The sequence below is a fragment of the Neopsephotus bourkii genome, unplaced genomic scaffold (genome assembly GCF_033783945.1).
Source record: "Neopsephotus bourkii isolate Nb327-2 ecotype Australia unplaced genomic scaffold, CSIRO-AGI_Nbou_v1 NB_30, whole genome shotgun sequence".
NCBI classification, from domain to species: domain Eukaryota; kingdom Metazoa; phylum Chordata; class Aves; order Psittaciformes; family Psittacidae; genus Neopsephotus; species Neopsephotus bourkii.
This window is the reverse complement of record NW_026900547.1, coordinates 951,156-975,586: the sequence shown is the minus strand read 5'-3', so window position 1 is coordinate 975,586 and position 24,431 is coordinate 951,156. Positions and strand designations below refer to the sequence as shown.

The 24,431-nt window shown below is 36.9% G+C and overlaps 1 protein-coding gene across 1 annotated transcript in view; it reads left to right on the top strand.

The window, feature by feature from the left end:
* Positions 1–24,431, top strand: part of FBN2 (fibrillin 2) — a 158,197-nt gene that overhangs the window by 117,613 nt on the left and 16,153 nt on the right. Inside the window, exons 38-55 of the mRNA XM_061378346.1 lie at positions 607–675; positions 1,330–1,455; positions 2,607–2,732; positions 3,275–3,427; positions 9,604–9,672; positions 10,216–10,341; positions 11,144–11,269; positions 11,681–11,806; positions 13,788–13,904; positions 15,794–15,922; positions 16,242–16,361; positions 19,657–19,782; positions 20,015–20,167; positions 20,721–20,786; positions 21,074–21,199; positions 21,306–21,425; positions 21,910–22,032; positions 23,052–23,183. Coding sequence (XP_061234330.1) covers positions 607–675; positions 1,330–1,455; positions 2,607–2,732; positions 3,275–3,427; positions 9,604–9,672; positions 10,216–10,341; positions 11,144–11,269; positions 11,681–11,806; positions 13,788–13,904; positions 15,794–15,922; positions 16,242–16,361; positions 19,657–19,782; positions 20,015–20,167; positions 20,721–20,786; positions 21,074–21,199; positions 21,306–21,425; positions 21,910–22,032; positions 23,052–23,183 — 2,133 coding nt within the window. The remainder of the gene's footprint in view (positions 1–606; positions 676–1,329; positions 1,456–2,606; positions 2,733–3,274; positions 3,428–9,603; positions 9,673–10,215; positions 10,342–11,143; positions 11,270–11,680; positions 11,807–13,787; positions 13,905–15,793; positions 15,923–16,241; positions 16,362–19,656; positions 19,783–20,014; positions 20,168–20,720; positions 20,787–21,073; positions 21,200–21,305; positions 21,426–21,909; positions 22,033–23,051; positions 23,184–24,431) is intronic.

Genomic DNA, 24,431 nt, shown 5'->3' with positions numbered 1-24,431 from the left:
TACTCTATGTTGGTGGGGAAATGAAAATAATAATGTTTAGAACTGAAATCATGGCTTTAATTTGGAGAGCTGCAGTAGTTGTCAGAGAAGAGTGTTGGTAACTGTTGGGTACCTATTTCTGAGTCACTCTTGATTACTTTCAAAACTGATACGTGATGATAGCTGTCAACTTTTTAGACCTTTGACGTTCTTTGAGTGAATAATGCAACAGAAATGTCAAGCATATTGTTCTTAACAGTCTCATAATAATATTTATTCAAATTTTAACAACTATATTGATGTTATACTGATGTTTCATTTTAAATAACTAATGAAAATAGAAAATATGTGCCTTTATAAAGGCACAGTACAGAGAAAACAACATTGTGCCTGCCTTAAGAAATTCTTAAGTTCATGGTAATATTTTAAGCAGACCTCTTAATCTTACCTCGATTTTCTACTAGTCTAATGTTCTACCTTTATTTACTGTGAAGAGGTCAAGAAACGTAGAAAACCAATGAGCATAAGGAAGACACTAGTTAAAAACACAAATGGAATTATATCTTTTCTGTTTGTTAGCATTTTAATCTTCATATGACTGACATGATCTCTCTTGTAATACTTTAGCGGAATATAATACTCTCTGTCCAGGGGGAGAAGGATTCAGACCAAATCCTGTCACTATTATTTTAGAAGGTGAGTTTTTCATAAATTACTGTGATGGCTGGAATTAAAAAATGTGTCAGCTTTGGAGAAATGTATACTGGAACTGTATTTTGCAAAAATCGCTACATTTAGTGCAGAGCGAAACCCTCTGCTAATATGAATTGGACAACACCATGATGAAAAGACATATTGTAAAAGAATATTGAAGCAGCCCAAAAATATTTCAGTAGGAAAATAAGCTGATGCATACCTTCTGTGTGTCTCTTTACTTAAATCGATCTTTGATATTGGCCCCTTAAGGACAAGTCATTTATGAAAATTACAGCTTATCAGTGGAAGTTATAAGTTCCAGGAAATACTTGTTGGACAAAGAATCTCTGGTTCCAGTGAATGTGCAGGAATGAGAATTTTTAGATGCCAAATTCTGTAAACAGTAATGGAAGTTGAACTCAACGAGCTCATCACACTGAAACTTGAAGAGCTATTTGAATGGAAGAGAATGAGGATCTCATCCATGCTTTCATGAAGTGCAATTTAAAAAACAAAACAAAACAAAAACCCAGGAAAAAATCCGCATCACAGTTAATACCTACTAGCTGGTGGAATTTCAGGGGAGTACTTAAAGTCTCCTGTTTCTTTTCATTCTGGAATGAAAATATGGTGAGTTTTGTTCTCTGTTTTCAGACATTGATGAATGTCAGGAACTGCCAGGTCTCTGCCAAGGTGGAAATTGCATCAATACTTTTGGCAGCTTCCAGTGTGAATGTCCAAAAGGCTACTACCTCAGTGAAGATACAAGAATCTGTGAAGGTTGGTTCCCTTGAAACATCTTTTTCTATCTCAATATTGTATTGTGAAAACCACTATTTTTTTTAGGCTTAAACCCGTAAGTGGATATGGTACCCAGACTCCTATCCAAAATCTTCTCCAGAAGCATTATATTTGGCACCAGTGTTAACATAAAGCTTGAAATGCAATACTTGAATATACTAATGTTCATTTCTACGTGATAGATCTCAACTATGTGTACTAAGTAAACTCTGGTGGTTATTCATGATTTCTGGCTTCTCACTTCACCACCTTGTATATCCTTCTAGTTTCTCTAGGGTCCCTGTAGTCTATGTGAGAAAAGCCGCCCCTCTTCATAAGTATTTCAGAGTAGTAGTTTAATTCATACAATGTGAAGTAAAGTTAATACTGGTTTTCCATTTGTGTTTGTGATTGGTCCTAAGTGTTAGGACCAAAAATTGTAAATAGACCCGAAAAGTACATCTCTCATGGTTTCTCCTAGTTTGAAGTACTGTAAATCAGCTTTTCCTTCTTCATTTACTTTGAGAAAAAAAAAAATAATATCTTCTTTCAAAACAGAGACTGAATCCTGAGGCTTTACTAAGCTCAGGTGAAGAAGATGAACAAACTGATTTGAAACTACACTTGTATGGGAAAAAAAAAAAAAAGAAGAAGAAAGTATTACACCACAAATATCTTAAATAAGAATATCCAAGACTAGGGCAGCAAGACTTTGTGCTTACTTGCTTGCTTGCTAGTTTCTAAATTGGGTATTTAATAGGTAACTTCTCAATGGAATATTGAACACATTAATAGGACTGAAAAGAGACAGTAACGTACGTGTGAAGAGGGTGTGAATTTCATTTGTGTAGCTAAAGAGCTAGTGGGGCACCAAGTGCTCCAGTTTCAGTGGTTAATTCAGAAACTTGGAATTTATTTAGGGTTTTCTCTTGCACTTGCACTTTTGCAGTTATTAAACAACAATATTACTTTTCAGCAGCTGTTACAATAGCTCCTTAACCCAAATCTGAGCTGTACTTTCCAAGCTAGCCTTTAAAAGAAACATTTTTGTTACCTTAGCATGATTTATTATGGTTATATTTCTCAGAAACATTTGTGAGGACTTGGTCCTCTCTCCCCTTGTAATTCTAATTGTTTCGCTTGGTCTCTAGATATTGATGAGTGCGTTGCACATCCTGGTGTCTGTGGTCCTGGTACCTGCTACAATACCTTGGGGAACTACACCTGCATTTGCCCACCAGAATATATGCAGGTGAACGGAGGACATAACTGCATGGGTATGCAAAATGTCATCTTTATTACAAATGCCTGAGTATCATATCAGACTGGTTTTGGCCCAGACTTTCTTAGAAATCCCCTTTTAGATGAGGCCAGTTCTAAATTCTTGTGTTGCTTTTTCCTATTTTTAACTTCCAGTTATGTCATGTAGCCAGGAAGATCCCAATGTCTGATGTGCAGTGTTCCTTAACAGAACTCAGAAATCTTTTTTTTGGCTTTAGTAATCATTTCCAAATGGTAGGGTTTACTATATAAATGGATCTGATGAGCATCTACAGTGTGTTTCTGATTTTTTGGAAATTTTCCTTTTATTCTTTTGTACGTTTGAATGAAAACTGAAAATACGTCAAATTTCAAGTAAGTCTAAAACACACTGTAGATTACTGCAACCTTTAAATTATTTTTAAATGCATCCATGCATATGTTTGGTTTGCATTCAGAAACTGAAGTTTGTGAACCACTGTTTAGATTGGCAGGGCATTGACATTTACTTAAGTTAGTTTGTTGGTTGCCTCCAAAGTAATTCTTTTCTGACATCTAGACATGAGGAAAAGCTTTTGCTACAGAAGCTATAATGGAACCTCCTGTGAGAATGAGCTGCCCTTCAATGTGACCAAAAGGATGTGTTGCTGCACATACAATGTTGGGAAAGCCTGGAATAAACCCTGTGAACCGTGTCCAACTCCAGGAACAGGTAAAGCCTCCTATACTAATCCCATTTTGTTACTTTCTTTGCTTATTTGCTCTTTTGACCTATTGGCTAAAGCTAACACTTTAGTCACAAAAAAACTTTGCTGTACTCCCAAAGCAGAGTGACAATAACCTGCCATCCTGCCACTGGCTGGATTAAGTCTTGGTGTGCTGAACAAGAATAGGTATTTCTTCCATGCTTGGAGTGAGTATCACTCCACATTGAGTGGAAAGATACAGCTTAAATATTTTGAATCATTCTCCCTGGATGAAAATAAAAATTCAGAAAGAACATGCCTATTTTCCAATTCAGCTACCCTGGAAGGCAAGGGAAATATAATGAACCACTGTCAGGCGTCACTGAGATGAATATAAAGGTCTCAGAAGTACAGATTGACTTTCTCATCAGCAGCAGGAGTATGTCAGTCCTGCAGCTGAAAGAATATCTGTAATACAGGTATCAGTAGGTAGATCTATTTATTTAGACCTGTTTTTTGGTGATGGGGTGCTACAAAATGAGTACTTTGTGGTGGTTTTGTTCTTTCTTTCTAACAAATATCAAAGCTTTCATAGGTCTTGTATGGAAATAGAATTACCCTCATGTATTTACATTTATGTCAAGAATCTATATTAGTGTATGTAAGACACACCAGGATGTTGCATTAAGCATAAGCAAGTTTTCTGAATGTGTGATTACAGAACTCCCAACTCTGAAGTTGGCATTTTGAGGTTTCTGGAAAAGTGGTCATCAGGCAGTAATAGAAGGTTTCGAGATTCTGGCTGACAAGAGAAGCTTGCTGCCTGGCCTGTCTTCCAGGATAATTAATTTGGGATAGTATAATTTAGTTACTGGATAGTTGGGGATACATTTATCCCGGTAGTCCTAATCTGCCAGATGAAAAAGATTGGGTTTGTGTTACTAAGTGTATTTGCTTTGTGTATTTTTCATTTGTGAATGGAGTGTGATCCTCTCAGTTGCTTTTATATTTTCTCTGTTGAAGGTGATGAACTTGCAAAAACTCAATGAGCAGGCTATTGCAAAAAGAAGTAAAAACTCCCTTCTATAAAAGGAAGAAAAAATAATAGGGTTAGTATTTCAGTTAGTCTTTATGGAGTTCCTTGTCTGGAACAGAACACCCTTGAAAGCTCAACTCAGAAAAATAATTGGTGGTAGAACCACTAACTCTGAAACCTGACAGTAGTGCCTGGTGTTAACTGAAATATTTTTCCATTTGTAAACAGAGTCAAGGTGCCATGTAAAACTAAAAATACCAGATACCTGTTTAGTACAAATGAAATTTGTACAGTGTGAAGTAAATTTACAAGGTACAAATTAAACATCTTACTGTTTAATTGTCTTTGCCCCAAGTTTAGTGCCATTAAAAAAACTTTGCCAGCTTTTAAAGTTAAGACAGTTTCACTCTGTGTGCAGGCAGTTATGGGGTTAAAATATTTCCCAAAATATTTCAGTATTGCCCTGTTAGCTCTTCTAAATGCCTTTACTGTATTTGCAGACATGGTTGAACCTTTTTCACCATGAAAAGAGATTTCATGAGGGATCAAACAAATTCCAAGTGTAAATGGTTGAATAGCTGCACTTATGCGATATAATCAGTGGTTCTGAAATCTGGGTGGGGGCTACACATCACAGACAGGGGTTATGATACACTGACCTTAACCACTTTGCTAGACTGAGCACAGTAGCTCATTAAGGGCATTATTCCGCTCTGATGAGAATTGTATTGTTCCTCTAAATGAACTTCACGTGCCAATTTATTTCCTTTTTTTTTTTTTTTCCCTTATGAACAGAGCTCTTTCTTTCATCTCATATATTTATGCTTAGCAATCAATCTCTGGTGACTTACCTTGGTGTTACACATTATGTAGATCTTAACTATTACCATACACTCTAATCAGAAATAATCATTCTTTCTTGGTTGCTTTTTTAACCAAAGAAATGTAAAAAGCTGGTTCACTGCTAAGAGGGAACCAAGTATTTACAGAATTCTCTCATGTCTTGATCATTTCAGGAGTGCTTGACCTCAGAGAGTTTTTTTCCTCTTATGTGACAGGTGGTTTTGTCCTGAAAAATAACATAGGGATAAGTACATGGCGGTTTGAAATATTTTTAAGTCATTGAGGCAAAGTCGAGCTTTCAGAAAGTAAACCTCTGGCATGGTTGCATATGGATAATTTGTCACTGTGTATAAATGCATTATCACAGAGTCCTTAGCTAATTATATGATCTTTTCCTATATAGTACAAAAAAAAAAAAAAAAAAAAAAACCAACCAGAAAAACGCTATTAAATGGAATGCATGAAATATGTAGATAACACAACTTGTATGGAAAGGAGGACTGCAACCCTCAGAGTCTCTTCTTCATCCTCCCTGACCTGATGTGTTAGGCTTTAACACAGGAGTAGTTTATCATTGCCTTTGGATGGGGTTGTGAACACAAGGCCCTCTTTCTTTCTAGTATGTGTGTTTCATAGCTTTACTGACAGCAGTAAATGGCATAAAGCTTCTTGTAGAAAAGAACTGTTTTCTGAACTTGAAATCTTATACATGTTAATATAAAAGAGCAGAAAATCGCCAGATGGTAAAACACTGTGGCAAAGACCTCTATGGCCCAGCACCCTGTACTGCAAGAATAACCTTAGCAGGCATTAAGCAGCCATTAAACAATAGGACAGCAGAAACAAGAAAATGCTGAAGTTCAAGTATACTGGATCCTACTTGGCTTATACAGGAAACAAAAAAGAATGTTTGAATGTGAGAAAAGTATGTCACCAAATCTCATTCTGAGCAATGATCAACTACATTTGCTGAACTTTTAATAAGTAAGAACATTTTGCATAAGGAAGACAAGAATTACTCAGGTTATAACCCGTGGTTAAACTTCAAAAAATTATAAGTTTCTGAACCATTGCCATTAAAATGTAGATGATCTAAAAACTGAAGCTACAGTCAGTAGAGAAATAAACTATCACTGCTGTAGATGAAAGAGCATTACTCACAAGAAAGCAGAAGGATCTCCTTTCTCTTTTTCTGGAGGTAGAAGAGAAGCCTAATAATTTGTATGCATTTCAGGTTTAGAGGAGAGTTAAAGGTAGACTCCATACACTTCCTCTCCTTGGACAGATAGATAGGCTTTCTGTAGGTCCGCAGTAGAACAAACAGTGGACCAAGTACTCACAGAAGTCTCCAGATATTACACTTCCAGAATCCCTTTGAATTTTATGTCAATGGGACATTTTTGTAAATTCTATCTGTGCTCTTTAGAATGCTATTCTACCTTGGCTTAATGCTGCAAGTGTACAGTTATCTACTGCATGCTTTGGAATTTTTCCTTAACAATGGTTTGAAACTTAATATTGGACACATATTATTTTTCTGGAGAATTTGAATGCTGATATGATCTAAAAAGATTCTGAATAGTATCTGCATGGTTATTGTCTTAAAACACACTGAAAACAAACTTCATTCAAACTGTTTGCGTCTTCACAATGGAATTAGCTCCCCTCAAACAAGTAGGCTTTCAGTACACAGTTCTACTCATGGTCAGTATTTTACATATTTGGCATAGTGGTAGGCCAGTAATTTTTAATATTTCTACATAGATCAAAGTTTATTAATGTACTGTAAATATGTAATACGTTTTTTTCAGGAAAGCACTGGTTTGCCAGTAAAATGCCATGCCAGCATAGGTGCTTTATAAGAAGTACTTTATTAAAGAAGTAACTATTTCTTACATCATGCAATAACTAATAGATTCCATGCTAGAAGACTTTCTCTGTACGTTGCAAATCCACCCAACTTCAGACACCTTGCCTGGAAAACCATAGGTTCACTTATTTTATACTTTATACTAGGCATTTGCCATCCTGAAGATGCTCTGGAAAAGAGGATATGAAATGAGCATACTAAAACAATACTGGGTTTTGGAACATCAATTTCTAAAGTGGAGTGTCCATTCTGCTTTACAGTTTAGGGAAACTAAGCTGCAGTAATCTCTGCAGAAAAAAAAAAAAAAAAAAAGAAAAAAGAAAACCAAAACAGAGATAGTGTCATGAAAGAAAGCTAGGTACTGGTAAATTACATTTATTTTTCCTATCTGAAACTATTCCTGCAGATTTTCTCTACAGGTGTCTAGAAAGCAGGAAAAACAACTAAAGAGGTAAGTAAAGGAGTTTTGTTTAAAACAAAAACTGAAGTGCTGCTTTCTCAGATCAGACATTTACTCATGCAAAAGCCTGCAAAGATTTGAGGAAAGAGAAGTATGAATTAGTGTTTCAATTTGCATTCATTTATTGGCAGTCTGAATTTTCAATATAATTTGTGCAGGACGCAGTGTCTCTTCCAAGTAGATTTGGTTTGTATCAGCTGTTGGAAAGCAGAGAGGACTAACAAGTATCTCCTGAGAGATTTATAAATATTCATAGAATCTTAGAATCATAGAATAGATAGAATTGCAAAGAACCTTACGATCATCCAGTTCCAACCCCTCTCCATAGGGTAGGGACATCTCACACTAAACCATGTCACCCAAAGCTCTGGCCTTGAACACCGCCAGGGATGGAGCATTCACAATTCCCTGGGCAACCCATTCCAGTGCCTCACCACCCCCACAGTGATTACAGTAAAGAACTTCCTCCTTATATCCAATCTAAACTTCCCCTGTTTCAGTTTGAACCCGTTACCCCTTGTCTTATCAATACAGTCCCTAATGAAGCCCCTGGCACCGTTATAGGCCCCTTTTAGATACTGGAAGGCTGCAATGAGGTCTCCAAGCAGCCTTCTCTTCTCCAGGCTGAACAGTCCCAGCTTTCTCAGCCTGTCTTCATACAGGAGGTGCTCCAGCCCCCAGATCATCCTCATGGCCCTTCTATGTACTTGTTCCAACAGTTCGCTGTCCTATTATCAACACTGTCCTCAGACTAAAGACAAAACACAGGACTGTACCTGTGTTTCTCATCGACCAATACCCCAAAGTCCTTCTCTGCAGGGCTGCTCTGAATCTCTTCTCCACCCAACATATAGCCCAGACCTAGGTGTAGGACCTTGCACTTAGCATGGTTAAACTTCATGAGGTTGGCATCACCCACCTCACAAACTTGTCAAGGTCCCTCTGGATGGCATTCCTTCCCTCCAGTGTATCAACTGAACCACACAGCTTGGTGTCATCAGCAAACTTGCTGAGGGCGCACTCAATCCCACTGTCCATGTCAGCGACAAAGATGCTGAACAAGACCAGTCCCAACACCAATCCCTGAGGGACACCACTCGTTACTGGTCTCCAGCTGGACATTGAGCCACTGACCACAACTCTTTGCATGCAGCCATCCAGCCAGTTCCTTATCCACCAAGTGGTCCATTCATCAAATTGATGTCTCTCTAATTTAGAGACAAGGATGTCGTGTGGGACATTGTCGAACACCTTGTACAAGTCCAGGTAGATGACGTCAACTGCTCTACCCCTGTCCATCAGTTCTGTAGCCCCATCATAGAAGGACACCAAATTGGTCAGGCAGGATTTCCCCTTAGTGAAGCCATGCTGGCTGTCACCAAGCACCTTGTTGTTTTTCATGTGCCTTAGCATGCCTTCCAGGAGAACCTGCTCCAAGATTTTGCCAGGCACAGAGGTGAGACTGACTGGTCTGTAATTCCCCGGGTCATCCATTTTTCCCTTCTTGAAAATGGGGGTTATATTTCCCTTTTTCCAGTCATTGGGAACTTCACCTGACTGCCATGATTTTTCAAATATGATGTACAGTGGCTTAGGAACTTCATTTACCAGCTCCTTCAGGACTCGCAGATGGATTTCATCAGGTCCCATGGACACATGCACATTCAGGTTCTTGAGATGATCTCGAACCAGAACCTTTCCTACGGTGGGCCTAAGGTCTTCATTCTCAGTCCCTGCACCTGCCTTCCAAGACTTGGGTGGTGTGGTCAGAGCCTTTGCCAGTGAAGACTGAGGCAAAGAAGTCATTAAGAACCTCAGCCTTCTCCAAATCCAGGGTCGCCGTTCTTCTGTGATCTTTTGGAGCAGGCCCACATTGTCTCTAGTCTGTCTTTTATGCGCTACATACTTATAGAACCCCTTCTTGTTATCTTTAACAAGTTTGATTCTAACTGTTTAATTCACTGTAAATGCATTGTTCTCTGGTTTGCTCTAGCTGAATTCAAGAGCATATGCGGGAATATTCCTGGCTTCACTTTTGATATTCATACTGGAAAAGCTGTTGGTAAGTTTCATTAAAATTATTTTAACAAAAAATTGTTTTGCATTATATTGTTGCAGCTCCAAAATGATACCAAAATGAACATTTAATATAATAAAATTCTAATTTGAATGTAGAGTTACAATGGTGATATCAATCGTGAGACCATTTATTTTGTAAAATTTTTTGAATTTTTTTTTATTTCTACATTTTGTTACAATCCTTTTTACACTCAGCACCTTAGTTCATGGAGCTCATGGTTTTGAGTTTTTATTGGTAATATAAAAGGTTTTAGTTTCAAAGTTATTGTGGACTTGTTTGCTCATTTGTAACAGTTCTGCATCTTGTCTAACATTTAGTATTACTCTGTTTTGAATTGCTTCCTGAACTGCACCTAGTAATATTTTTCTCTCATAATGGGCATATATTTAGATTTATATCCTGTATACACTTTCTGGAGATTAAATGGAACTTCTCAACTCAGATTTAAGTGCAGTGAAATTGAGAATCCAAGCAGTACCTAAAGCCATGAAGTACTGTACTTTGACTAGCTCATCTCCTTTTCAGACATTGACGAATGTAAGGAAATCCCAGGAATCTGTGCAAACGGTGTTTGCATCAATCAGATCGGCAGCTTCCGCTGTGAATGCCCCACTGGATTTAGCTACAATGACCTGCTCTTGGTCTGTGAAGGTGATTTGAAATGATATTATTTTCTACTTAGCCACCCATAAGCATGCTTACCTTAAAGGGAAGGGAAACGTTAGATTCATATTTTCCAAAATCTAAGAGACAGTGAGCTTTTTGTAGGGCTTAAGTCTGTAAAGCAGTTTGTGATGTGTTTGTCTTTAATACTAATCCATGTGCACTTAATTTATAATTATATAATAGTTTTGTGTTAAGCCATTGAGTCCTAAATAGGAAGTAAACTAAATGCTTTAATTTAGTTTAATTTTATTTTAAGGCAGAAAATTAATTCTTGCTCTTAAAACTTCTCAAAGAAGTTTCCTTGATATTTTTCATTTTCTGTCCTTCTACTGTTTTATAGGTAGAGGCATTCTCTAGAAGCTATTAGTGAAGTTTTGTGTGTCCTAAAGTCGACAGGAGTTTTGTCATTGGTATTCAGGGGTCTTGTGCACCTTAAAAAGCTAACAAACTGGGCCACTTACTATTTCAGTTCAGAAGCAAAGAGGAGAACTTTCTAATACTAAACCTAATTTCTTTAGACAGACTTTTAAAATTGCAAACACACTTCAATGTGTAGTAAGTTGGATTTGTAGGACCCTCCTTCATTCAAAAAGTGTGTCATGATGAAATTGTATTGCTTTTGCTTTTCATTTACTTTTATGGCACAGGAGATTGAAGGTCAGAATACTTGTGCTTTGTTGAGGACAAAAGATCTGTTTTGCACAAGTCATACAATACAGTCTAAATTCTAGGCAAAGCAGGTATCTCGTGGTTTATGATCTCTGAACCATGACTCTTGATATTTCAGATATTGATGAGTGCAGCAATGGAGACAATCTCTGTCAGAGAAATGCAGACTGTATCAACAGTCCTGGTAGTTACCGCTGTGAATGTGCTGCTGGTTTTAAACTTTCACCCAATGGTGCCTGTGTTGGTAAGAAATCAGTTGACTTTTGTCATCTGTTTGAGCTGTACCTCATCAATGCTACATGCATGATTCTCTCGAAGGGTAAAAGTATCTTTTCTATGTACTTGTGTATTCTGCTGTTTTATGTAACAGTTTTTACTTTATAGCCCTGTTTCTCTGTAGAAGGGAAGAAAAGCCAGAATAAAATTTTTAAGAGAACATTCTTGATTTATCAAGGAAATCCTAACAGTAGTTTTGACCTTGAGGTGTATAGGCAAGAAGTTCCTATAAAATGAAGTTTTGTTATGATTCAGGCTTAGTTATGGATAATTTTGTGTCTGGTATTAATAATAATATATTGTAAAAACATGTTTGTGTAAAATGAATGAATAATAAAAGTCAATAATATGCACCATCTGTTTTATATTTTTGTTACAGATCGCAATGAATGTCTGGAAATTCCTAATGTTTGCAGTCATGGTTTATGTGTGGACACGCAAGGAAGTTACCAGTGCATATGCCACAATGGTTTTAAGGCATCCCAAGACAAGACTATGTGCATGGGTATGGAAAGGCAATGCTTTTGTCTTTGGCTTGTTTGGGTTTGTTTTTTTCAAAGGGAGAGAAAATGAGTAAATTTTTGAGGGAATCATAGTAACATTTAAAGACTGATTCATGTTTTTGGATTTTTGTGAGTACAGGATGTGAAGTTGTCCTTGGAGTGAATATATTAGGTTAAGGAAAAAAAAAATGATGGTATTCTCAGAGATAGCTCTGTGTTAGTAAGTGTCATGGTTTAAGCCCAGCCGGCAACCCAGAACTACGCAGCTGCTGACTCACTCCCCACCTTCCTCCCCCCCAACTTCTGGAGGGATGGGGACAAGGATCGAAAGAATGTAACCCCCACAGGTTGAGATAAGAACAGTCCAGTAACTAAGGTATAACACAAACCACTGCTGCTACCACCAACAATAATAATGATAAGGGAAATAACAAGGGAGGAGATTACAACCCCTCACCACCCACTGACCGATACCCAGCCCGACCCGAGCAGCGATCTATGCCTTCAGGGTAACTGCCACCAGTTTATATAGTGGGCATGTGTGCTGTGGTATGGAATACCTCTTTGGTCAGTTCGGGTCAGGTGTCCTGTCCCTGCTTCCTCCCGGCTTCCCCTCCTCCCTGGCAGAGCATGAGACTCAGAAAAATCCATGGTCAGAGTAAACATTACTGAGCAGCAGCTAAAAACATTGGTGCTATCGGCGCTGTTCCCAGGCTGAAAGTCAAAAACACTGCACTGCACCAGCTACTAAGAAGGAGAAAAATAACTGCTGCTCCTGAACCCAGGACACTAAGGAAAATATTAACATATATTACACCTGGATTGGAGCAATCCGACACACAGCCACAGGTTTGGCAGAGATTCAGAGCAGCCCTGCGGAGAAGGACTTGGGGATATTGGTCGATGAGAAACACAGGTACAGTCCTGTGTTTTGCCCTTAGTCTGAGGACAGTGTTGATAACACAAGGACATGGAACTGTTGGAACAAGTCCAGAGGAGGGCCACGAGGATAATCAGGGGACTGAAGCACCTCCCATATGAAGACAGGCTGAGAAAGTTGGGACTGTTCTGCCTGGAGAAGGCTGTGTGGAGACCTCATTGCAGCCCTCCAGTATCTGAAGGGGGCTTATAGAGATGCTGGGGAGGGACTCTTCATTAGGGACTGTAGTGATAAGACAAGGGGTAACGGGTTCAAACTGAAACAGGGGAAGTTTAGATTGGATATAAGGAGGAAGTTCTTTACTGTAATTACTGTGAGGGTGGTGAGGCACTGGAATGGGTTGCCCAGGGAAATTGTGAGTGCTCCCTCCTTGGCGGTGTTCAAGGCCAGGTTGGACAGAGCCTTGGTTGACATGGTTTAGTGTGAGGTGTCCCTGCCCACTGGAGGGGGGTTGAAACTTGATGATCTTAAGGTCATTTCCATCCCTATCTACTCTATGATTCTACATTAACTCTGTTTTCACAAAAGTATATCATAGTGGTTTGTTTGACAGAGAAGTTTATAGGAGATAACACAAAGTGATAAGAGTTTGGAGATTTTAAATAAGACAGACTTTTCAATTATTTAGAAACTTATTGAGTTCATGTTTCATTTAGAAAAACATAATACTACATTTAATGTAACTGAAATCTATACTCATTTTGTATTAAAATAATGACATACTGGAGATGATATAAGAAAAAAGATCACAAAATAAGAGTGTTTTTCTTGTTATTATTTTGTAATCAGTTCTACTGTTTTGTTTTTTAAATGATGCATGTGCATGGGAAAATGTCTTGTGTTAATACAAAACTTTGAGTAACTCAAATAATTCTGAAAACTAATTCTAAAAGTTTCTTACTATGAAATACAAATCTAGACAAGTTATAGAAAATGTGACAGATGAGAGACAGAGACTCAGAATATCATCACTGTGCACAGATAACACATTTAACATACCTGCAAAAAACAGTTCCCCCATACAATTTTGTTTCTCTTTGCAGATGTTGATGAATGTGAACACCACCCATGTGGAAATGGAACTTGTAAAAACACGGTTGGATCATATAACTGCCTGTGTTATCCAGGATTTGAATTAACTCATAATAATGATTGTATGGGTAGGTGCTATAATGCAAACTTTATTTTCAATGCTGATGGCTTGGTTTGCCAAGGAGGATGGTATATGCTTAAAACCTGAAGGAAGGACAGGTCAGGATGCTACGAAAGTGAATTGAGTGCAGTAACTGATACAGTTAAAAGCCCTAAGGGTTAATTATTGCTATCATTTTTTTAAAGTAAGTAATTTTTTTTTTTACTGGTCAGCTTGAGATAACATAAACCCTAACAATTCACTGACATTTTAATGCAGCCCTCACCTGCATTAGATTTCCTGGATATTACAGTATACAACCTTGATTGCTGGCTGAGTCCAAAGGCACCACTTGCAATAAGCATATATTATGTCACACCACCAGTGTTGTCTTATGAATTTAAAATAATTTCTTTCACCTTATTGATACTTGCACACAGCATGAAAGAGAAAAAAAGACCAGGAGAAAGAAAGCCACTACAACTAATCTACCAAATCTGGTCTTCTAAGATGAACTCTGCTTAATCAGAGTTTATACAGGCATTGCTATTTCCTGTTCCCTAAAGCACCAGGTTTAAGAACATCTGATAGTTTTGGACAATTTAAATTCCTGGATACTTGTGGTAAAGCAACTAAAATCTTTCTGGACTGAAGAATAGACTCATAAGTCTCTGGATATCCTCTCCCTTGAGTAGAGCATAAGCCAAAGGAAAGAAAAGCTTTCCATTCCTTCTTGCTACAGAAAAAAAAAGACAGGACAGTCTAATGGTTCCTTTCTGGTTCAGGAGAACTAAAACATCTTAAATAGGTATTTTAAATCCTCCCCCTGTCCAGGACAGAGACAATTAAAAACTTATTTGAGTAAAAAGGTTCTGCTGTCAAAGAACGGCACTATTTGCTGAGGAGCTTTTTCCCTTGGCAGTATAAATGCCCATCTACTACCAGGAGCATCTAGTACCTCTGCTCCAGGCTGTGCCTTTAGTGACGCCCAGAAGCCTAAGCTGACTCAGAGACTTGGCCTTTTGTTAGCAGTACTCTTTATTCAGGGCTTTCTTCCAAGCTTTCCCAGTCATTCAAGGGCAATTTAGCCCATTCCAGTACTATACGTGGAGCATTTCTGTAGAACTGTAACACAGAAGAAATGTACTATGGAATAAAGTACTAACACAGGCATGGCTGTAATCACTGAAGAGGAAAGTACATGTTTTTCAGCAGCTGGTACTTAATGCTTCTGAAGAAGACTAAAACCTCTTCAGTAAAAATTATGTTAGTCTTCATCATTCAAATTCAAGTACTGTAAAACAGCAAAGTGTAGATTGTTGTTACACCATGATGCTTATCTGATCTCCTTTTCTTGACACATTCTCATCTGCATTTTTCCTTCGCGGTGGTCCTTTAAATCTACATTTTTAAAGTAACTCTAAAAACTAATAAGCATTTTCAAACCTCACTTTCAGAACTGTTGTGAAGGAGAAAATTGTCCTGTGGAAAGCAAATAATATATTCCAAAATTTGAAAATTACAAGGCAGGTTTTAGGAGGAAACTTGAGCGCATATAAATCCAGATAAAATCCAGACAATTCCATGTAACATTTTATTATCTGTGTCTGGAGTTAGTATCACAAAGTCACTTGGCAGTAATTGAATATCTCCAGATGCAGTAGCTGAGGTAATGCTGCAAGTCTGAAAATTATAATACCCTATAAAAAAGTGTTGTTTAAATAAAACATATACATTAATGCACTTGAGTGAAAGTTACTTTCCAATAGCTGTCAGCTGTTCCCTTGTTGCTGCAAGATTTGCTTTTTCCACACAAATATATATTGTAACTTGAGTATGTTTATAACATACTGTATATAGTATGCCAGGACTCAACTCCAACTTCTGGCATTTCGTTTCAATTTTTTATCTTTACAGATATCGATGAGTGCAGCTCTTTCTTTGGCCAGGTGTGCAGAAATGGACAGTGTTTCAATGAAATTGGTTCCTTCAAATGTTTATGTAATGAAGGATATGAACTTACTCCAGATAGCAAGAATTGCATTGGTATGTATAATACCACATTGAGATGTTAACGTACTGAATGTTAAAGTACTGATGGGCTAAAATAATAAAATTATTACCCCCCATTTAGAGGGCAGCATCACAAGTCTGAGTACCCAATTATTAAAAAACCCCAAAACAACAGTAACTAATGAAACTGTGGTGGAGGTAACTGAGTTTTGGAATAGTTGCTCATCTTCAACTATTTAAATGTATTAGAAAATTCGAAGAGAATCCTAGTATTTTTCATGAATAAGCCTGTCTTGTTACCATAAGAATTACATGATTCTAAACTTTTCTTGATTCCATCTACTCTCCAAAGATACTAATGAGTGTGTGGCACTACCTGGTTCATGCTCTCCTGGCACTTGTCAAAATTTGGAAGGATCATTCAGATGCATCTGTCCACCAGGATATGAAGTAAAAAGTGAAAGTTGCATTGGTAAGGCAAGTTGTAATTACTGCTTCTGAACAATTTAAAAATTAGAAAAAATATCTGGTTCTAATTTGGTGGGAAGTAGCTGTACACCTTAATGTTTGTGAATGTTGCCCAACTTAAGATCATGGTGAAAAGAAGTAAGTAAGAAAACTCTTCAGGAGGAGGTTTTAGACAGCGGAAGCAAGATACTTTGTGTTGCACTGTACTCTTATTTTTGTACATTGACTTCTTCATTAATGCGAACAAAAATATCACCTAAAAATGCTATTTTACATTTAATACACTCTTTTTTTAATAACATTCACAATACAAACCGACCTGTGTATTTGGTTTATATAATAAATATAAAAGAAAGGTAACTATTGACAATCAGTGCATGAACTAAGCTTCTGATTTCAGAGGGCTATGAAGTTTAAAAATCTTGATAAAAGTATGGATCTTATGCGAACAATTGCTTAAATTAGTTTCTTCTAACAACTGTTTTCTGATTTCATGTTATGTATAGTGTCTCCCAAGTGCTGAGATTCATAGGAGGTACAACAGACCTTTCATCAGTTTGCATGTTCTTCTTTGTTCATCTAAGTTTTGTTAAAAGCCTTAAATATAATTCAGGAGCTGAACATCACACAATGAATTAAGATTTGGTAGGGCAGAGAATAAGAAATAAATCCAAGTTACAAATCCCTTTTCCAGCAGAGCAAGGCACAGAACTACTATGAGTTTATTAGGTGTTAAAATTAACTATGTGGGGCACCTAGCAAGGAAAATGTACTCAACTAGTTTTAGGTAGCTAAGCTAGAAACCCTAGGTTTCTGCATGGTGGAAGGACAGATAAAGAATTTCTCTCCCCACTCACTATGACTATATTGAGAAACCTGGCTTTCAGTTTATATGATCAAAGTTTGCTGGTGTGACACCAAGATGCACATTCATCCAAACAACTCACAATAATAAATGAGCAGTTTGTCCTTGTATGGACTGAAGAAAACACTAGTAAGGACATAAAGATTTGGCCTACACCTACCTAGTCTGTATGGGTTCAGGAACTGGATCACTGGAACCTTTTTGATTTTTTTGCTTTGAACACTAAGTTGTATTTTCTAAACCACAGAATTCTGTCCTCTTTTTATATCGTGCTACTATATGCAGTTTGCCTGCCAACTTCATGGTTTCTTTTGGCAGCTGCTGTTTCCACATTAGCAATTATGCCTGAGATGAAATCAAATAACCTACAGTTGTAAAATCATGAATTTAAAATGACAGCTTTTGGTTTTCCAGGAATATTGCTGTTTATGGCCATGTTAGTATAATCACAGAATCTCTTGATGACTGCCAAATAGATTTTTGCTGAAACTGAGAAAAAAAGGACTTAATTGCATTCTTTTTCTTAATTCTGCCATGTGTCCAGAAAATTTGTTGGTAAAGTTTCTAGACAATGCATAGATAATCACATATGATTGTTCTAATGGTTTGATTAACATTATGACAACTCTTGCAAAGTATGTTCCCCATTAATTTCTATTGATCTTCTGTGCAAAGTTTTATAAGAATTCATTACTTCTGTCTGTAATATGAATGTTAGCAATGTCTAGATTACTTTTGAAACTCAGGGTGATTATATGCAGAAGGAACCAAAACCAGATGGAAATCACAGAATAATTATTAGTTTTCACTAACTAATTAATATATTTCCTTTAATTTTATGGGAATGAAGGGAAGAGGACTCAATAATTTCCACAGTCTGGCTAGTCACCTGTTCATCAAGGCCATGAAAAGAGCTTCTTCCAATATGGCTAGTACAAAGCCATTCATTACAGTAATAATCAGTCCTTCAAAAGAGGAGTTTTTCCGTTCCATTAGTGCAGCTGAATTGCTAAGTTTTGTATATTAGCAACTGCCAAATTAAGTGGCAAATTAATTACATTTTCATTCACTGAAATAAGCCAATTTAAAATGCTTCACATAGTAAAAGCCTGTCCATGAGAAGCTATGGAGTTTGACATATGCCAGATTATGCTACAGTTGTTTACTCATGTGCTATACTTAACAGTAACTTCTGAAAATGGGACTCAAGGGAGTATTTTTCATAAGTTATGTCATATAGTTTATTCCTACCTATTTATTCCATCACTCCACTTATATTTTCCTAGTGATAAAGACTGTATTTCCATTGTTTCCTTATCTGCTAAACACAGGTCAGTTTTCTTAGATTGAGTCTCCAAGAAAAAGCAGGAAAAATGCCACTACAAAGTTATGACTCAACATCCAAAAAGCTTACATTCATGTAAAATACCTGTTCCTGCCTACCCTTTGATTAAGATCAATATGGATATTATTGCAGAATGCTTACACAGCAACAGGTGTCTGTGATGGTCCTTTTAATATCTCTTACTGAAAGACTCAGGACAGGCTGTACTGCAGGAATAGCTTTGAAGATTTTTAAAACACACTTCAGAATTTATTAAATTTTAATTATGCTTAAAAATTACTTTTGTAAGAAGGCTTATATCTTCTGTAAGTATTTGCAGAATAGAATAGATTAAAATATAGTTCTCAATAATACATAACTAAAAATTAAAGTCATATTTATGTATTACTTTTCTTACTCTGTCCGTTGTTTTTATAGATGCAGGATATGCAGCCTGATCCTGTTTGAGCTGTATAATTTTACAGACACTTGGTGTTTATATTAAGTACTCTTTTATTTTGATTAAAATTTTTAATAATTATTAAAAAATACCTAACAAAATAAATCTCATATTTAGATAGTTATAACAATGTATTCTAACTTACGCAATTGAACAGGGCAGAAATTTAAATAATGTCTCATGAGTGACTGTGGAACACTAGTAAGTATGAATCTGAAGATATAAATATATGTCTCCCTCTAGTAATAACTAGCTGTAGTTTCAGTTCAAGTATCAGTCAGTCAGCATGAAAACAGCCCACCTTTAATTACGAAGAAGCTCCCAACATACAGACTTTTAAAAATTTACCATTGGATGTTGTAAGTTTATAGAAAAATATTTGTCTTACCATAAATGTACCTTCTCCTGTGTTTCAGTCTGAAAGCATTTCTTTAATGTTTATGTAATAAATATGACAAAGAACAGAGAACGCTATTTGGAGAGAAAAGTGCATACCAGCAAAGTGCTCTAATTTGAAAGCTAGTGGAACCTTCAGGCATTTGGTTGCTTTATTGGCAGCTGCTGAAGTTAAATAAATAAATTATCAATATTTCTTGACCCCATAATTCACAGTTATGGTTACAGTGAAATTTTTCTCCATAAATTTACAGATATTAATGAGTGTAATGAGGATCCCAACATCTGCGTCTTTGGCTCTTGTACAAACACTCCAGGAGGTTTCCAGTGTATCTGTCCTACAGGTTTTGTGCTGTCTGATAATGGACGGAGATGTGTTGGTAAGTTAATGATTAAGGAATGTAATAACTTACTCTAACAGGTAATAGATATTCTGCAGATAAGTAAAAGGTGACCTCTGCAGGTCGCTTCCAAATTATGCCGTTATGAGGACTGGAAAGTGCTTTCAAAAGAGTGTGAAAAATACAAGCCTTATATTATTCCTTCCAGGGCTAGACAGTCATCATCTAACCGGGTGGGAGATGCTCCATGTGACCGTATGTTCTTTTTTAGATACTCGCCAGAGTTTCTGTTTCACTAACTTTGAGAATGGGAAATGCTCAGTGCCAAAGGCTTTCAACACCACAAAGGCAAAGTGTTGCTGCAGCAAAATGCCAGGAGAAGGATGGGGTGATCCCTGTGAGCTCTGTCCAAAAGAAGAAGAAGGTACACATCAAGATTTAAAATAAAGCCTTTTTAGATGGGAGAAAAGGAAGAACACATTTTTGTTGTGCCTTTTTGATCATTAGAAGGAGAGATATTTTGTCATTCTCTCTTAACAGTGTTTTCTAGCACTATTTTCAGGTCAATAAGAGGAATAAAATTAAATACAAGAAAGCATATTTGGTTCTTGGTTTGCTCTGTAGAAAAATGAACTAGTAGCCTTCATCAGTAGCCTGCTTTGGGCAGAAGAGAAGAGCAAAATGAGACAGTGCCATCAGTCCCTAAAGTAACTGAGTTTTCAGTTCTTGGTTTTCTCCAAGTACAGAAAGGTGAAGGCATCAAGCATGTGCACATGGAAGCTCAATGAGTTCTAGTGCTGCTTCCCCAACCTAGAGACCTTGTTACTTTTTTGTCGACAAGACAGCATAATGATCATGTTTTAAACAATAGACTGTTTTGGAAAATGTCATAAAGAACGTTTTTGGATGGCTTTAACTATCTTTCATGGTTCTGTCTCTCATTCACTCTTTTTTAAAAAAACAACATACCTCTGCAGTTGCTTTTCAGGACCTGTGTCCATATGGTCATGGAACTATTCCTGGAATTGATGATAGACGTGAAGGTAGTATTCTTTTTCATGATAATTAAAAACATAAATAAATTACATATACTTAAAACTAGACTTGGATATTATAGTATGTGACAGCTTACTCCACCTAGCCTCAGGTGACAGGAAGCTAACCTTTAATAAATGTGGACCATTACGAAATGATAGTTAAAAGATTACCTTTTAAATTGCATGGCTAGAGACAAACAGGATAGAGTGCTTAGTCTTTTTTAAGTGCTTTTTTATGACCTGATACAGATATGCATCAGCTACATGGTTGCTAACATCCTCCTGCTTTTTAGACGTCAATGAATGCCTTGAAAGTCCAGGGATTTGCTCAAATGGACACTGCATCAATACTGATGGATCGTTCCGCTGTGAGTGCCCCATGGGATACAACTTAGATTACACTGGAGTACACTGCATTGGTGTGTCCATATTTCATAAGTTATAAGAACTGTAACACTTGAATTTAAAACACAATTTGAAATGTGTCCCAGTTCTCTTCAGTTTGCATTTATTCATTACATACAGATACTGATGAATGTTCCATTGGCAATCCATGTGGAAATGGTACGTGCACTAACATGATTGGCAGTTTTGAGTGCAACTGTTATGAAGGATTTGAGCCCGGCCCAATGATGAACTGTGAAGGTAACTTGTCCTCTTTACTTTCTTTCTCTTTAGTTTTTATCCAGTCCTCCGTATTCAAACTAGTTTATTAATGAGAGTTGAATTTCATGTCATTGATAAAGAAGTCCTGAATTGATTTAAGCAGTATTTTCAGGTTATCACATGATTTCCCAAACTGCATGTTGCGGTATGTTACATTATTTAGTTTTTTGTTGGCAAGAAGGGAGGAAGTAGCTGTTGATATAAAAAAAATTTAAATGGGTCTGTCCAACTTGTCATTCTGAGCTCAAGTAGTTATATATTTATTATACCATTATTTTTAAGCAGAGCTTTGTTCGATTTTCTCTGGCTACTAAAAACTGAACAAATATCCAGAAGTTTCTGGTTTGAATTATTACATCTCTGATACTTTTTAGCTGACAAAAGAGGTACTGGTAGAAGAAAATGTCCATGGTGATTGTTCTGAAACTTAGTGGAGAATTACTATTTTATTCCTTCTGTTCAGATATAAATGAGTGTGGTCAGAACCCCTTGCTGTGTGCTTTTCGTTGTATCAACACTCATGGTTCCTATGAATGTACATGTCCAGTTGGCTACGTACTAAGAGAAGACCAAAAGATGTGCAAAGGTAATGACTGATATATAAACTTTAACCTATTTCCATCATTCCGTACTGGCCAAAGCATATGCCAAATATTTCTGTGCATCTTGCATTCTTAGTTTCAGCTGAATGTAGCAAACAGCCCAGCAGATGATTATTTACTCCTTCAGAACCCATGTAAGACCAAGATCTAGTAGAATTTCTTAATCAAGGGTACCCCTTGATGGGGACTTTAAAGCTAAGAAAGTCACAATGTTGAAGTTTAACACATCTTTAATATGGCAGGTCAAAGGAGGTGATCCTACTCTGTTCTTGTGAAACCTCACTTGGAGTATTGTGTGCAGTTCTGGTGTCCTCAACATAAAAAGGACAAGGAACTGTTGGAACAAGTCCACAGGAGGGTCACAAGGATGATCAGGGGACTGGAGCACCTCTTGTATGAAGACAGGCTGAGAAACTAAGGGCTGTTCTGCCTGGACAAGAGAAGGCTCCATGGAGACCTCATAGCAGCCTTCCAGTATCTCACAAGGGGCTATAAGGATGCTGGGGAGGGACTATTCAACAGGGACTGTAGTGACAGGACAAGGGGTAAGGGGTTCAAACTTAAACAGGGGAAGTTTAGATTGGATATAAGGAGGAAGTTCTTTACTGTAATTATTGTAAGGGTAGTGAGGCACTGGAATGGGTTGCCCAGGGAAGTTGCGAACGCTCCCTCCTTGGTGGTGTTCAAGGCCAGGTTAGGTTGGACAGAGCCTTGGGTGACATGGTTTATTGTGAGGTGTCCCTGCCCATTGGAGGGGGGTTGGAAATAGATGATCTTAAGGTCCTTTCCAACCTGAACTATTCTGTGATTCTATGATTCTACATGGCAAGATGACAGAAATTAGAAAAATTAGACAACTGCAATTAGGCATAGCTATCAGATTTTTCTTCAGTGCTTGTTAGTTAGAGAAGTCTGCATCTCATTTTTTTCTTGAGAAAGTGCTAGTTGTCTTCAATAACTGAAGCTACTGAAAGTTCAAACACAAAATGCAAATTTTTTCCAGATCTAGATGAGTGTGCGGAAGGTCTCCATGACTGTGAATCAAGAGGCATGATGTGCAAAAATTTGATTGGCACCTTCATGTGTGTTTGTTCTCTTGGAATGATCCGGAGACTAGATGGAGAAGGCTGCACAGGTAAAGCTTAGAAAGGAAAGAAGGCATCTCTGAAATACAATCAAGCAAACAAATGAAAAATTCTCTGTATGTGTATATAGTAAACCAGAAAATAGCAATTCATGAAGGTTATTTAAGATAGCAGATAATATCCAACATGTTAAGCTTTTGTTTTTGTCTCAAGGTTTGCACTTTATCTGAAAGTAGTTTTAAGTGACTGATAAGTATCTCAGAGGAAAAACTCCAGTTTTGTTTCTTTTGTTGTACAACAAAATCAGAAAGTTTTTCAGACACTTGTTAGGTTTAAAAAAGTGAGTTGCCAAACAAAATAACCCTCATTTGATGAGTAGGCAGCAAAATTATCCTAAACAAAAATTTTCATTTCATTTAGCATTAATACTGTTAGTAAATAATGTGGCAGTTCTGTAAAGAATTAAAGCTGTAAGATTCTGAAACAATATATAAAAGCTATGAAGAGAAACAAATGTGGAAAACTGCCGTAGTTCAAAATAATTTTCCATCCTGTAAGGAAGCACAAATTTCCTCCATCTTTTTTTTTCAATTAGTTTAGGGGAAAATGATAGCTACATTTTGGCAAATTATACCTTCTTTGATAAGTAAAAAAACTCAAGACTGTTCAAGAGTTCTGTGTGGACAGAAGTAGGTGAGGCTGTCTTTGGCTCACAGAGAAAAAAATAAATTAAACATCCATATCAGCAAATGCTTTAAATGAAAATTAAAATATTTTTCATTAATTTTCTTTTAGCAACAGAATGAATAGTCTCTTGTACAGATCTTTATGACTATTTTTCAGGGGAAATAGTCTGTATTAATGATAATTTTAATACATTTTCTGAGGGTTTTTTTTAAGCATCTCTAAAGGTGTGTAGTTGCTTACAATATCTGTGCCATTAGTTATGGAAGAAAATAGATGATGATTAGAACCTGTTTCAGGTTCTAATGTGTGTGTACTGAAATATAACTGATTGCAGGAGAGGTCAAAGGTATTCAGAAGCTTTGAATGATTACAAAGTGAGAATTTATTATTCAAATCATGCATGTATCCCAATTTTATTTTAATGTTACTTGTTACAAAAGTTACGACTATAAGTTGCTCTGCTGCAAGTGTTTTCTGCTACTTATTTTAAGTTGCAAAGAATGTACAAAGATTAAACCTTTCACCCCAAGATTACGTACTTAAGGAATGGAATAGGATAGTCCTATTAGGGAAGTCCTTTCCAGGCTTAATCAGTTGTTGATTTTTCCACT